At 39.0% G+C, this 16,373-nt stretch overlaps 2 protein-coding genes across 5 annotated transcripts in view; one reads left to right on the top strand and one right to left on the bottom strand.

The window, feature by feature from the left end:
- Positions 1-1,398: 1,398 nt before the first annotated feature.
- PHOSPHO2 (phosphatase, orphan 2) lies at positions 1,399-8,274 on the bottom strand. 4 transcript variants are annotated; one of them, XM_006766538.2, is made up of 5 exons: positions 8,046-8,274; positions 7,509-7,542; positions 6,494-6,662; positions 4,909-5,038; positions 1,399-2,162 (listed from the first exon to the last, which is right to left on the bottom strand). In XM_006766538.2, exon 5 carries the CDS (start codon positions 2,135-2,137, stop codon positions 1,412-1,414), a length of 726 nt encoding a protein of 241 aa, XP_006766601.1. In that variant the 5' UTR covers positions 2,138-2,162; positions 4,909-5,038; positions 6,494-6,662; positions 7,509-7,542; positions 8,046-8,274; the 3' UTR covers positions 1,399-1,411. The 4 variants fall into 4 exon arrangements, with proteins under 4 accessions (XP_006766601.1, XP_015421251.1, XP_006766600.1 ...); XM_015565765.1 differs by lacking the exon at positions 4,909-5,038 and adding an exon at positions 3,867-3,934; XM_006766537.2 differs by lacking the exon at positions 4,909-5,038 and having other exon boundaries at positions 8,046-8,273.
- Positions 8,275-8,345: 71 nt separating this feature from the next.
- Positions 8,346-16,373, top strand: part of CCDC173 (coiled-coil domain containing 173) — a 31,275-nt gene continuing 23,247 nt past the window's right edge. The window contains exons 1-4 of the mRNA XM_006766536.2: positions 8,346-8,510; positions 11,615-11,841; positions 13,227-13,400; positions 13,503-13,696. Of these exons, the coding sequence (XP_006766599.1) occupies positions 8,444-8,510; positions 11,615-11,841; positions 13,227-13,400; positions 13,503-13,696 (662 nt within the window). The 5' untranslated portion in view covers positions 8,346-8,443. The remainder of the gene's footprint in view (positions 8,511-11,614; positions 11,842-13,226; positions 13,401-13,502; positions 13,697-16,373) is intronic.

Genomic DNA, 16,373 nt, shown 5'->3' with positions numbered 1-16,373 from the left:
GGTCCAAATTACTTGATCTACCATTATAATAAATGTCTTATGAGTTTTTTTTCACTACCATAATTTGTAATTTGTTACTGGCCTCGACATATAGAGAAATAATAATCTATAAGAGTAAATGTGTTTACATGTAATCTAACCTGTTAATTTAAAGATTTATTTTTTCAACCTGAAAGAACGAATTACAACCTACCCATTTCTCCCCCCATTAAATTATATTGGACTTTTCTATTTCTGGAGCTTTCCATGGTGGAAAAGAAAAATTCTAATATTTTACACAATGGATATATATGCCTAAAACACAAGAGCCTAGAAATTAGCATGAAATTATAAACCTTTTTACATCACTTGCTATTTTGCTAACATTCTACATGAATCAATATCTTAAATATTGAGTATTTCTACAAATTACATATTATATCACTCAAGACTGCACAGTAGAAATAATACACTGATTAAACCAGTATACTGGAGTTATAGTTGTGATACTAAGTTTAAAATATTTGAGAAACATTGATTTGTATTTAATTTTTAAAGTCTGGAATTGATGAAAACTTGGGTAATAGATACTGCATCCCTACCTTTAAAATACACTAATTTGGCAGGATTTTACAAAGATTCCCAGGTGAGAGCATCAGCCTGCAGACCGAAGGGTCCGGGGTTTGATTCCTGCCAAGGGCACATGCCAGGTTGCAGGCTCGACCCCCCAGTAGGGGGAATGCAGAAGGCGGCCAATCAATGATTCCCTCTCATCATTGATGTTTCTATCTCTCTTCCTCTCCCTTCCCCTCTGAAATCAATAAAAATATTTTTTTAAAAATAAAATACACTGATTTGGGAATAGAACATTATATATATTTGGGCTATGTGAATAAAGCATCAGGTTTATTTTTAAGATCTACAACTATTGGACATGCTTTTGAAATAAATATCTAAGCAAGTAAAATATATGACTATTCTCTCTGAAGAGAATAATCTATCAACCACCTTTGGTAGTGACCACTAGTTGCACTTACCTTAATTCTATACTCCTCTTTTTTCCAATGTTTTCCAGGCAAATAGCCATCTGGAATAAAAGCTATTTTTCATCCTTCCTTGCAATTAGGTGGGGGCATTGTGACTGAGTTTTGGCCAATGCAATTTAAATGAGTGTGCAATTCACTGCCTTCCTTCTTGCTGGCCATAAAATATTGATTTGAGGGTTGGAGCTTGAATAACAATCTTGTATCATGAGTTGGTAGCCAAGTGCTGAAGTTGGTAGAGCAAAATAGCAGCCTTGAGAGATACTTACCTCTGGAATTCTTTGAAGTGAGAGGAAAAAAAGATTTTTTTTAAACCACTGGCATTTGGGATTTTAGTTTTATGCTGCTGTACCCAATCTTAACTGGCACACATTTCAATTGTTGGCATATTACTCCTTTATTAGAACTTGCAAATGAGAAATTATTTCAACACCCGAAGACCAAACTACAACACAAGATTCCATAGGCTCAAGATTTTGAGACATTCTGGAAAGAGTTTTCTGTAAAGTATATCCTTTCCGTGGCATGGCAACATCATTTTTCTTTAAAAAGGTTATTGGGCAAAGATCATTCCCACCGTCACCTATATAAACAATCTGTGTATAATTCACTCCTTGTTGTAACTGTTTATCTACAAATTCTACCAAAACTACATTTTTGCAAAGGTTTTTGGGGCACCTATTGCAAGAATGAGCGTGATAATTTTCCACAGTGAGATGACCACTGCCATCAAAAGCTGCTGGATTTGTAAACACTTTATCAAACACATCATGAAAATTGGTAGCTTCTAAAACCCAATCAATGAAGACAGAATTTGAATCTGAAATAATGATGCAATCAAATTTGTCCTTGTTCTTTCTTATAAAGTTTAAAAGCTCCACCATCCCTGGAGTGAAAGGCATTGATGTCATTGTTCTTTTCATTTCATCTTCTCTTACACCTTCCTCTCCCAAATACTTAAAGACTCTGCCCATAAATTCTGTCCAAAATCCTTTTTTGTAAGAATCCCGTAGTTCATTAGGAAGCTTTTTCTCTGGGGCACATTGTACAATCCAGGTGTCACTATTGTCATCTATGATTGTATTGTCAAAGTCAAAAACCAGCAAAATTTTCATGGTTCCAAAGCAGATTTAGGTTACCCTGAAAAAGAAGAAATATTATTCCCTAAATACTCTGTTTTACATATATAGCTATTACTTAACAAACATTACTGTGTGTTAAACATAGGGTGAATCTGCTAAAACATAGGGTGAACATAAACAAATTAAAATAATTAAGCATTTTTTGGACCACCATTTAAGCATATTTGCCTAAGAAGCAAAGTTCATATTTGAATATTTTAAGTGAATGGAAAATAGAATATCTAAAAAGGATATCCATGGTATTATTGTGATCCTGTGGGGATTATTCCTTGAGCATTTAGAATTAAGCTACTGAGAGAAGTAATGAAACAATTATTCTCTTACAGTCTTATTTAGAAATGTTTAAAAATAATACTGAAAAATGTATGCTAATTACTCATTTTTATCATCACAGCCAAACTTATTAGTTTAAAATATCCCTATATATATAAAAGGCTAACATGCAAACTGTCCCCTCGGGAGTTTGACCAGGAGACTGGGAGTTCGATCGCTCGCTATGATGTGCACTGACCACCAGGAGGCAGCACGGAACGAAGGAGGGACCCGGGGCCAGCAGCCGGGGAAGGAAGGCCCTGGCCAGCAGCCTGAAGGCCCGCATCGGACCTGATCACTGGCCAGGCCTAGGGACCCTACCTGTGCGTGAATTTCATGCACCAGGACTCTAGTTTACAATAATCTTCATATTAAACAATAGGTCTCTGTGTACTAACCAAAATTCAGACCAAACTTAACATAACATTAAATCTTGCAAACTTTACTTTTTTTAGTCACAGTTGTACAAAACAAATAGCTATTTTTAGATTTTCCAATAAGACATTACTTAGTGCCTATCATGTTTAGCATAAAAAGCATTAACAGGCCCTGACCGGTTTGGCTCAGTGGATAGAGCGTCAGCCTGCGGACTGAAGGGTCCCAGGTTCGATTCCGGTCAAGGGCATGTACGTTGGTTGCGGGCACATCCCCAGTAGGGGGTGTGCAGGAGGAAGCTGATGGATGTTTCTCTTTTATCAATGTTTCTAACTCTCTATACCTCTCCCTTCCTCTCTGTAAAAAATCAATAAAATATATTTAAAAAAAAAAAAAGCATAAACAGCCCGGGCGGGTGGGGCTCAGTTGGTTGGGCATTGTCCCCTGCACCGAAAGGCTGCTGGTTCAATTCCTGATTAGGGCATATGCTTGGGTTGCTGGCTCGATCCCTTGTAGGGGATGTGCAGGAGGCAGCTAATCTATGTTTCACTCACATTGATGTTTCTCTTAAAAAAAAAAAAGCATTAACAAAGAAATATGACACATGGTCCTACCCTCAGGGTCTACAATCTAGTTGCGAATACAAAGCACATCTAAAACAATTAGAGACTAACACAAAACAGTATATCATTAAGTATTAAATTGCACAGTACAGAAACATTTCTACCATACAGGAAAGAGAGAGAGCAAGATCATTGGGTTCATAATGGGTAGAGATGAAAGAGAAAAAGAAAGGATTGCATAGTGAGCAAACCAGCAGAACAGGAGAAGAGGATTCACATCACTAATTGGTAGGAAATGTGCTTAATAATAGTTCTTATTTCTGATTAATAGCTCCTAGTTGGTGGTGAGTTCTCTTGTAATGTTGGGAAATGATAAAAGCACACTGCTTTCATTGAAGTTGTCTGGCCTATAATCTTGTAGCATTTTCAATGCACAGTCTACTTTCACTCACTTCAGCTTGATATAAGGAGATTGGATTTCCAAGGGCCAATCAGCTATTTGTCCTACTCTTGAAGTATTCTGCAACAAACATTAGCAATCACATTAAAAAACCTCAAGTTGGTTATTGTATGTTGGCCTGTGTAATGGTGATTAATAGCGAACAAAAAAAAAGTGTTTAGCTTGAAATCAATTTCTAATATCAGTGCCAATGTTAAAACTAAATGGTTACAGGATGCTGTACTTGAAATTCTAAACTAATCACCTGAAGTGGAGGTTAGTTTAGTTCTTCTGGACTAGTAGTAACTTTTGTTAAAAATTTTTACGTTTATTTATTTACTTATTTATTTCAGAGAAAAGGGAAAGGGAGGGAAGAGAGAGACAGAGAAAGCCAGGGAGAGAGAGAGAAACATCAATGTGAGAGGAAAAACATCAATTGGTTGCCTCCTATATGCGCCCGACCAGGGATCGAACCCACAACCTAGGTATATGCCCTGACCAGAGTGCCAAATAATCTGGGCATACTTGAGTAATCACATTGCTTAAAATATGACAATTACTTAAATCTTTTACTTTAAAAGATAATATAGGGCCCTCACCGGTTTGGCTCAGTGGATAGAGTGTCAGCCTGCGGACTGACGGGCCCCAGGTTTGATTCCGGTCAAGGGCATGTACCTTGGTTGTGGGCACGTACCCAGTAGAGGGTGTTCAGGAGGCAGCTGATTGATGTCTCTCTCTCATCGATGTTTCCAACTCTCTATTCCTCTCCCTCTCTGTAAAAAAAATCAAGAAAATATATTTTTTTAAAAAAAGATAATAAAGGTCAATTATACATCTCAAGAGAAAAGAATAAATTGGTTAAGAGATGGTATGAACGAAAATTATCATGTAAAAATAATAATACAGTAGATTATCCAAATAAAAACTATAATTAGTATGTATAGAACATTTTAAAAAGAGTAATATTTTTAGAGAGTTCACCATACACTTAACTAAGAACTTTATAATTATCTCATTTAACTATCATAACCCTATTAAGTAGGAATTTTCCTCACCTTAAAGAAATGTAAACTAGTGCCTAAGTATTAGATAGGTTGGTTAAGTATTAGTTAAATGGCAGAGCTGAAATTTTGACTCAGGTCTGCTTGACTTCAAAGTTCATGCTTTTAAGAACCACACTAGCGTCTAAGAAATAGAATACAGTATTTAAAGATTATTGATCAGTTTAAAAATAAAATACTAAGGTCATTTTAACAAAAAAAGGTTTAATTAATTGAAAACATTCATTAAAGTACACACTACCCATAATAGTACCTTTGTGATCTACTTCATAACCATTCTGAGGTTTTAGCAAGAAATTCTACAAAGAAAAGTGAAGAACCCCACAAATGAAAAAGAGACAAATAAAAATGGAAAACATGTTATTAACCAATGTTACTCCAATAAATTTAATTTAAAATAAAAAAAGGAGCCCTAGCTGGTTTGGCTCAGTAGATAGAGCATCAGACTGAAGGGTCCCGGGTTCGATTTCAGCCAAGGGCACATGCCTGTGTTGTGGGCTCGATCCCTAGTAGGAGGCGTGCAGGAGGCAACCAATCAATGATTCTCTCTCATTATTGATGTTTCTATCCTTCTCTCCCTCTCCCTTCCTCTCTGAAATCAATATATATATAAAGGAAAACATGGCATTTAACCACATGTACTCTCTGGTTTATTACAATAGTCAGCAGCCCCGGCCAGTGTGGCTCAGTGGTTGAGTGTTGACCTATGAACCAGGAGGTCCCAGTTTGATTCCTGGTCTGGGCACATGCCCAGGTTGTTGGCTTGATCCCCAGTAGGGGGTGTGCAGGAGTGGAGGAAGCAGTCGATCAATGATTCTCTCTCATCACTGATGCTTTTCTCTCTCTCTCCCTCCCACTTTCTCTCTCAAATCAATAAAAATATATATTAAAAAGAAAATAGATAGCCAGCAGGTGAAACAGAGTAGAGGTCATTACCCATATAAGAGTAAGTATTCAATGTCTCTCAATTTAGAATATCTGGAGAATAATTATTCTAGATGGTATCTCCTGCTGTGTGAATTTAGATATATACAGGGTAAGGCAAAAGTAGGTTTACAGTTGTTTGTATGAAAAATACAATAATTAATCAATAATACTACAAGAATAAACACTGTGTAGACCTACTTTTGCCCCACTCTGTAATATCCTGGACTCTGTATCCTTGAATCTCCAAATGCCTAACCCAGTTGCCTCTGACTGGCTCCCAGAGATTTAAGTGCAGAATTCACTTTTATAGAAACAATGTAATAAATAGCAAGAAGGCATAGTTGACAATTACATTAGGACTGTACCTAGGCATATTTTAAATTAAATATGATTTTTAAGCATTCTGAATTTAAAATTTTTTTCAAGTATAACTCATTGGTTAAAAATTTCCTCAAGCCTAGATTTAATTAGCTACAAGTTACTAAAATTCCTGAACTATTGACCTAAAAATACTAAGATATGTCATAAGCCTGAAGTTAATATAGTGCAACTGCTATTAATTTCTATCTAAAAGTGAACTTTTCTTAATTTCATATATTTTTATATTCATTTTTTTCACCACTCAACATAAACCTTTACTAAAAATACTTACCCAACTAAGTATTTCCAAGACAATTAACCGTACTTCAGCACAGAGTTAAATAGTCATGACAACCTTCAGTTTTCAACACCACCCCGTTTCTAACCAACATTACTCCTACTCTATATGCAGGCAACGAAGTCTTCTGGTTTGGAGCAAAGGAACAGAGACTTCTTAACTCCTAAAATTAATGAAAGTTTATTTAAGATACTTTAAAATTTGTTTTCTTATGCTGCTATTTTTTCTTACATCAGAAAAACACCTATTGGCAACAGAAAAACAAAATCTTGATTAAACACAAACCTTAAATGCAAAACGGAATGCTATGTAAGTATAGGTTTTTACCTGGTGGATACAATCACAAGTGTTACACTGATTACATTGAGAATTACAAATTCCACTTTTTCTTTTTGTTTGTTCAATAACAGACCAATACTACATTCTGTTGTCAATAAGCATTCAAAGATTTGGCATACTTGAAATAAAAGTCTCAAAAATTAAGGACATACACAAACATCCAATTTTAAGAATGTGAATCTATTTTGAAACCAATCTGTTAAAATTCCCAAAATAGTTATTAACTATTCTCTCCCACAGCTGGAGCAGTATATATATTTTGTATATCTGCAATGTTTCCATAGTATAACAATAACCTGTGTGCTTTTAACTAATGGAAACTAGAAACTACATAGACATCCAAGAATTGAGGACTGCTTAAATAAGACATGTAGCCTTGAAATGCTTATTGTTCGTTGTAATAAAGATTTGGGTTCCTTAAGCCTAACTCCGTGTGCAGGTGACTTCTGACTCTGGGGCCGGGGTAAAACTGTTGCTCTTACGACTACCGCTCCTGCTGTAATTCATCTCTGATCCAGGGGCCTGCAGCTTCTACAAAACTGTGGCAGGTGTTGCTAGCATGCAGGCAGGGTGGAATCTCTTTCCCAGGTCTTGACATTTTAAAAACTGTGCCTCCCAAAAACAAATAAACAACAAAACCAAGTATTTTATTAACCCCTTTCATACTTACCAGCATTCTTACGGTGGAACATCTGATAGAAAACCTGAAGAAAAACAGTACAACTACTTTAGAACTTCAGTGATTGAAAATGTTACTCCTTCCATTTTGAACAACTCCGATTTGGTGCCTAATAAGTACGCATTGCAGCCCACTAGCTTGTAAGGAAATCATTTCCACCTCGATGTGTTGAAAAAGTATCTTCTGAGACCAAGCCCGCACCCACTCTTAACAGATTCTGGTGTCCTTCGAGGTCTGGTTGATGCTCCAAATACATTCAATTTACTGTATTTACCAAGCAATTTAAATACATTAAAGGTCCGCATATGAACGTTCTGAGACAACATCCAAGTTTTCACCTTCTTATGTTTAAAAAACCTAGCCCCATCTGGCCCGAATTACGCCCTAGAAACTAAAGTAGGTAAACATCGATTTTCTGTCAACGAACCCCTGCGTTCCCATGGCTAAGGGAGAGCGCGGCCCTTCCCCTTCCACGCGCGAGGACACCGTGGGCCGCACACACCAGCCCGGGCCCCGCTCCCCACACACCTGCCGGGTCCGCCGGGAAGGTAGGGCAGGGATAGGAGGGGTCGTCCCGCGGGAGGCCCGTGATGGAGGAGGATGGCGGCACCAGCCCGAGCCCCCGGATCTCCCCGCACTGGCCCAGGTCAGGAGTCGGCAGCTGTGCGAGCCTCCGCCCTGCTCCCGCGGAGTGCCCCCGCGCCGGTCCGTGGGGACGCCCCGCTCTGCCACCGGCCTTTGCTTCTCGCGCAGGCGCAGCCTGGGTTCTCCAGCCTCAGCCCGCAGCGGCCGGTTCCTCGTTCTTCAGCGGCAGCTGCCGTCACTTCCGGCGGCGTTGCTAAGCAACTGAGCGGCATTTCCAAACACTGCAGGCTAGAGGCTGCAGCGCCCCGCCTCGCAGTCGCCTTTCCCAGTCTCAGAGCGCCATGGGCACCTCGGCAGAGATGCAGGTGCGGTTCGGAAGGCGCTCTGGACAGGCGAAGGGAAGCACGGGTGAGCTAAACTGCCCCACGCTGACCTGGGGATTGTTTCTGACCCCCCAGACGCGGGGTGAGAGGCGAGGGTGCCAGGTGAGGGGGCCTAGTCCAGGGGAAGTGGACTCCAAGTCAAAAGCAACGTGGGGTTCTATGTAAATTAGACAGTTTTGCCCTCAGATGAATCGGTAGGTGGGAAAAGTTTACATAAATACCCGACCAGTGTGGCTCAGTGGTTGAGCGTAGACCCATGAACCGGGGATGTCCAGATCAGGGCACATGCCCGTTTCCGGTTGGATCCCAGTAGGGGGCGTGCAGTAGGCAGCCGATCAATGATTCTCATCCTTAATGTTTCTATCCCTCTTCCTCTCCTTTCCTCTCTCCGAAATCAATAAAAACACGTGAGAAGAAAAAGTTTACATAAATAGAGGTGGAGAAAATATAAGAAGTAGGCTGACCCAATTGATCTGTGTGGTTGCAGTTCCAAGAGTCTGGAGTTTACTCAGAGCTCATCAGAAATGTTTGTTTAAAAAGTCAGTGCTGCCCAAACCGGTTTGGCTCAGTGGATAGAGCGTCGGCCTGCGGACTGAAAGGTCCCAGGTTAATTCCCGTCAAGGGCATGTACCTGGGTTGCGGGCACATCCCCAGTAGGGGGTGTGCAGGAGGCAGCTGATCGATGTTTCTAACTCTCTATCTCTCTCCCTTCCTCTCCGTAAAAAATCAATAAAATATATATATTAAAAAAAAAGTGCCGCCCTAGGCCGTTTGCCTCAGTGGATAGAGCATCGGCCTGCCGACTAAAGGACCCCATTCGATTCCGGTCAAGGGCACATGCCCGGGTTGCAGGCTCGATCCCCAGTAGGGGGCGTGCAGGAGGCAGCTGATCAATGATTCTCTCTCATCATTGATGTTTCTGTCTCTCCCTCTCCCTTTCTTTTTGAAATATATATATGTATATATATATATTTAAAAATCAGTGCCATTTTCTAAACTTCACAGCTGGCTGAGGAAGTGATGATAGTTGAGTACAAACAAGATGACCAAGAAACTTATGTTCTGGAATTAGTGGTGATGTTTGCACAGCTTTGTGAATAAACTAAAAGTCACTGAATGTTACCCTTTACAATGGTGAGTTTTATGATATGTGAACTATATCTCAATTTAAAAAGAGAGGTTTTGTAAGCCACGGACAGTGTGTTAACGATGACAGCTCATGGACTGATTTTAGATATCCGTAGGTCATTTGCCACTGCTTTTGTCCCCTCTCTACTCCATGAGACTGTCGAGTCATATTCTTTCTATGTCCATCTCTTTTTTCTTGTTCCTTCTTTCAACTGTGGCCTGTTTAATTTCTGGAACAGCCACTACTAGCATTGTGTGAGAGCCACTGTGAGGAAGGGATCTTGGAAATAAGAGTGGCCTTAGAGGAGTGAACTGTACATCAATCCAGTGAATTAGAGCATGGATGTGTGAGATCATCTGTAGCTCTGATGTCAATCAGAGCTCCTTATCCTCAGAGAGATGGGGGAACTTGTCCCAACTTCAGTGGCCTCGAAAGTCAAAAAACTTTCCCAGATTTTCTGTGGGTTCTCTTATTTCTTTATGCTTGCCCATTTCTACTGCTTTTGTGCTCTTGGTTCTCTTCTTGAGTCAGAGTCCATGAAAAGATCTTGAATAAGCCCTAGCTGGTTGTTCAATGATTAGAGCATTGAACCGCTGACTGAGAAGGGTTATGGGTTTGATTCTGGTCAAGGGCACGTACCTCGGTTGTGGATTTGATCCCCGGCCACCAAATTGATGTGTCTCTCTCACTCGATGTTTCTCTCTGTGTGTCTCTCCCCCTTTTCCTCTCTCTCTAAAATCAATGGAAAAAATATCCTTGGGTGAGGATTAACAACAACAACAAAAGATCTTGAATAAAACATCTCATGAGTGCAGTTACCCTACTGAAGATTTGGGATGTCCCAGGGGAGGGATCCCATTGTGCACCACATAGCTTCTGACATACAGCTCTCCTTCCACGGCTTCCATCCAGAGCCTGTTCACCACTGACTAAGGAACTCCAGGCTTCAGGTCTGGTTGATCTGATTGAACTGGCAGTATAATGAGATCCTCATTGTTCCAGGTGCTTTCTTTTTTCCACCTCGTTGTTCACAGTAACAGCTTTCTATACGGCTGCTTCCTTTTGTGGTCCTAGGATGGGTGCCTATCTGGCCTTCATGCTTCCTTGTTCATATATAGCTTGAGAGTAACTCTCAGATATCTTTACCAGAAGAACAAGAAAGAACTTTTCTAAAAGTTTCAAATAAACCTCTTCTCCTGTTTTTTTTTATTATAGAAATAATTATTGGCAAGGGAGATGCAAGTATTGTTAAACTAATGAGGCCCACCCTGGAAACTGTAGTCAGTTCTCCAAATTACATTGCTGGTACTCAGTTAGGAAGGGATTGAATAGAGTCAGTTATAATGTCTACAATCCCAAGAGGTGAACATTTCCAAAGTTATCTATAATAATAAAAGCATAATATGCTAATTAGACCAGACAACTGAATGACCTTCTGGACGACCTTAGGGATGAAGCCGCGGTGATGGGGGCTGAGGCAGAGGTGGTTAAGGGCGATCAGGCAGGCAGGCAGAGTGGTTAGTGGTGATCAGGCGGGCAGGCAGGCAGATGAGCTGTTAGGAGCCAGTGGTCCCGGATTGCAAGAGGGTGCAGGCCAGGCTGAGGGACACCGCCCCCCCCACCCCCGCACGAATTTTGTGCACCGGGTCTCTAGTCCATTTATAAACTCCTACGTGGTTAAATTGAAAAATGCTTTTATAACAACCTGTTGGGTAGGTATTATTGATGTCAGCTTTAAAAATGTTGATACCAAGACTCCAAGAAGTTAAATGACTTGCCCAAGTTTACACACTAAGGAAATGACTAAACAAGGACTCAAATCTATGTCTTTTGATTTCAAGGTGTTGTATCTTTCCATTTAATCCCAGCTTCTCTTAAGATAACCAGATTATAATTATTATTTCAAATAATTTCTAGATATACCTATATAGAAATGTCTGAGAAAAAAATATCACGCTCTTCTTGAAAGTTTTTAATATTCATTTTTAACACTTTATTAGAAATAAAGAACTCCAACGAAGAACAAGTTCTCTATCCACCTCTTTTACCTAGCAAAGTAGATCTCCGGCAGGTCACCATAATTCCACACAATGAGTGGGAAAGGATTCGAGATAGCATTGATGGTATGACAAGAAAAGCAGCATGCCTTCGCGCAGAAAGAAAGGCAAAGAAAGAAATGCATCTCCGATCCCAAGAAGTGGTAAAACATTGGGCTCGAACATATGCAGTAAGTATTAACCACCCGGGAGTACATAAGCACTGAAGGCTTACTTTTTTTCTTAGCACTCTTATAAATATTTTTACATATAGCCCTAGCCAGTTTGGCTCAGTGGATAGAGCATCAGCCTGTGGACTGAAGGGTCCCAGGTTCGATTCTGGTCAAGGGCACATGCCCAGAGTTGTGGGCTCAATCCCCAGTAAGGGGTGTGCAGGAGGCAGCCAATCAATGATTCGCTGTCAGCATTGATGATTCTATCTCTTTCTTCCTCTCCCTTCCTCTCTGAAATAAATAAAAATATATTTTTTAAAAATATATTTTTCCTATAATATATAAAAATGCATTGAAACACATTTTTAACACCTTTATTTAGGTGTAAGTGACATGCAATAAATTGGATATATTTAAAGTGTACAGTTTGATAAGTTTTGGCATATAGACCCCTGAAACCATCATTATAATTAAGAAAATGAACATACTCATCACCCCAGAAAAGTTTATTCATAGCCCATTTTACTCCCTCTCACTCTTCCCCCGCACTTTGTCTCCTGTCTCTAGGCAACTACTGACCTGCTTTTCATTATAAATTTCACTCAACATGAAATATTTTCATGTTGTTGTGTGTGTCAATTATTCACTCACTGTTATTGCTAAGTGGTGTTCCCATGTATGGATATATACCACAGTTTGTTTATGTGTTCAATTGTTGATATTTGAGCTGCTTCCAGGCTCCTATAAATAATGCTGCTGCCCTACCCGGTTTGGCACAGTGGGTAGAGCTTTGGCCTACAGACTGAAGGGTCCCTGGTTCAATTCCAGTCAAGGGCACATGCCTGGGTTGCGGGCTCGATCCCAAGTAGGGGGTGTGCAGGAGGCAGCCGATTAATGATTCTCTTTTATGTTGTTTCTCCTCTCCCTCTCTGAAATCAATAAAAATATATATTTTTTCAAAAAGCTGCTTATGAACTTTCACGTGTAAGTCTATGTATGGAGATATGCTTTCATTTCTCCTGGGTAAATATCTTGGTGTAGAATAGCTGAATCATATGATGTATGCTTATATATTATTATGTAAATATATAAAGGAACTTTGAAGTAAACACAAGAAACTAATAATAGTGGTTGTCTTAGAGATTGCTGATGTAAATTAGGATTGGAGGGAGAGTTTCACTGTATACATTTATAGTATTTTCGGGTTTTCAACCATATAACTGTGTTACCTACCTAAAAAGTTCAATTAAAAATTAGCTCATGAGTGTCACTTCTTATTTTATTTATTAATGATAATGCAAATACAATAAAGACTCATAATGAAAGTTCAAAGTTACAGTGTTCAATTTTGTAAAATTTAATTGAAAAATGAAAACAGATGACTGCTTTGGTCATTTTTGCAGGGGATAAAAGAACAAAAACTTAAAGCCAAAAAGAAGCGCGACGAAGAAATAGAGGCCGAAAGACAAATTCTTGACCTGGAAGAAGCGATATACAAACAAGGAGAAAGAAGAAAGGCCATTGAACATGCAAAGCAATATCAATTTTACCAGACAGAAAGGCTGAAAAACTTCCATGTACGACTCGGGTTTTCTTGTATTTTTATATACACTTAACATATTCATACACAATTGGATTTTATTTTCGTAAAGTACTGTAATTTTTTTTTTTTTTTGTAGTCAGGACTTCTTCTTAGTAGAGTGATGAAAGAACGCGACGCTCAGATTGAATCCCAAAAGAGTAGAATAAAATCTGATAAAAAATGGGAGGAACAACTGAAACTCAACATTGAGAAAGCCCTCGAGGAAGAACGGGAGAAAGCGGGGAAACAGCGCAGAGACAGAATAGCTCTCGCCAATGATCACTTAAAACAGTATGTATATGTGCATTACCTTGTTTGTACCTTTCTCTTTTTCTCATGGGGGATATAGCTTTTTTCCTGATTATAAAAGTAATACATGCTAAAATCCCTACTAAGTAGGAAAAAAAATACAGGGAAATAGGGCAAAACTCATTATCACTCCCTTACCCAAAGGTAATATATTGTCACTATAATGCTGCAGAACAAACAACCACACAGTCTAGTAGCATTCACCGATAAACACTTATTTCTCATGTATCTGGGGGTTGGTTGGGCGTGGCTGGCAGCTTTTGTTCAAACCGCAGAACTGGCTGGGTTTGCTTGTTGTGGGCAAGGCTCTGATCTGCTCCCTGTGTATTCATTCTGAAGTCCTAGATGAAGGGCCAGCAGTCACCTGCGGGAAAGCTTTTCTTATGGTGCTGACAGAGATGCAGAAGAATGAGCACAAGCTTGCAAGAATGGGCCTAAACCCTAAGTCAAAGGTCAAGGAAACATGGCCTACCATGAGTCTAAGTCATAAGGCTTGGCCCAACAACATTGGAACAGAGAAATAGACTCCCATGGGAGTGGGGAGTGAGAGAGTGAGCTTTTCTGAATAATCTAATCCACCACAATAAGCTGTTTTTGTTTTGGTATACAGCCATATAAAACTTTTTTGATGGTGGTGGTGGAGGTGGGTATTCATTGAGGTATAATTTACCTTTAATAATAATCGACTTTTTAACAGCATAGAGCTGTATACCTCACCCAAACCAGGACACGGAATAACTTCCATCACCCCAAATGGGTTTCCTCATGCCCCTTTGCACTGAATTCTATCCCCCACCCTCCGCTCCTGGAAATCATTGATCCAGTGATGCAACCATTTTTCCTGATCATATATACTCACATTTTATAAAATAAAATTGGATCAACTACCATTTTATTAAATGTTTTTTTCATTTATCAATATGTCAGTAAATTGAAATCAAACCGGATCTCTTTTTTAAAAGTATAATTTTTCTTACTTTTCTAAATAGCTGATACACACAAATAAGGCACAGGAAAAGGCACAAAGGGGATTCAGAAGAGAAAGTCTCTTCTGTGTCCACCAGCTACTTTGTTTCTCCAATGTGAGTTTACCAGTTTCTTTACACTGTAGTTTAAATGTGTACAAATTGTATAAATACATAAAAAACTTTAAACAATACTGTATTGGTAGACATCATGTAATTATAAAACATAGTTAAGCAAATTTAAAAATAAATTAAAAATCACTAGAAATTCAGTGATCTAGAGTAGGCATTGTTAACATTTGGGTGTATGTCTGTTCTTAAAAATTAAATATGCATAATAAATGCATTTATGCTTATTTAAATTCAAGCTATACAGCAAAATTTGGAGTAAAATTTGAAAGCTCATTTTCAGAGCCATCCTATTGAATGTCTGTCTCTTTAAGTCTCATTTTCCTCTTCCTAAATAGCCATTATAAAAAGTTTTATAACTATCCCTTCAGAATGTTTTATTGAAGTTACTAATACTTATTATATACAGCACATATTTAAGTGTGTATATATTTTTTAACTTGGATGTTATACAATATATTTTTCTGTGACCTCATTTTTTCACTCAACAATATACCTTGAATATCTTTTTATGCCAGAATATATGGATCAGTCACATCTTTTAAAATAATTATATTGTATACTAAGCATGTACCATTATTTATCCTATGTAATAAAAGCCCAGCGACCGAATGGTGGAACAACCAGACCAACCAGTTGACCAGTTGCTATGACATGCACTGACCACCACAGGGCAGACGCTCAAGGCAGGAGCTGCCCCCTGGTGGTCAGTGCGCTCCCATAGTGGGAGTGCCACTCAGAGGGCAGGCCCACAGCCGCTCAGCTAACTGAGATGAGCGGAGCTCCCACAGCGGGCCAATCCCCACAGGCCATGCCCCCCGCCAGTGCATGAATCCCATGCACCGGGCCTCTAATTTAACTATAATTATTATTGAGGGAAATTTGGGTGCCCCCCATTACTAACAATGTTGCAGATCACCCTTAGCATATATCTTTAGTAACTTTTGTGCAAAGATGTATTTATGTAGGATAGAGTTCTTGAAATGGACTTGGATTTTACATATGGAGGGTGATACCAAATTGCCTTTGAGAAGGCTTTCAGTGCATTCATCAATGATGTCTGACACCCTTTATACTATAGTCAATATTGATACTTTTTTGGCAAAAAAATATATCTTTTAATTTACATTTCTAGTAATTTTAGTGAGATAGCATTTTTTCATGTATAAATGTCCATTTGTTTGGGTTTTTATTATCATGAATTGGTTATCCCATTGTTCTTGTGTAGGTTGTTTCATATTGGTATGTAGTTTGTCATTGATTAAAAACTGATTAATAAGGAGTTTTATATGTATTGATATTCTAATTTATTAGTCATTGTAGATTTTCTCATCATTCTGAATGGTTTTTAGTAGTTATTTATTTTTATGTGTTCAAATCTTTTTGTTATTTTATTAATTAAATCTTTATTGTTCAGATTATTACATTTGTTCCTCTTTTTCCCCCATAACTCCCCTCCTCTCAGTTCCCACCCCACCCTCTGCCCTCACTCCCCACCCACTGTCCTCATCCATAGGTGCACGATTTTTGTCCAGTCTCTTCTCGCATCCCCCACACCCCTTTCC

This window comes from Myotis davidii, unplaced genomic scaffold, assembly GCF_000327345.1.
Source record: "Myotis davidii unplaced genomic scaffold, ASM32734v1 scaffold59, whole genome shotgun sequence".
In the NCBI taxonomy this organism is placed as follows: Eukaryota; Metazoa; Chordata; class Mammalia; order Chiroptera; family Vespertilionidae; genus Myotis; species Myotis davidii.
This window is presented reverse-complemented; position numbering and strand designations above follow the sequence as displayed.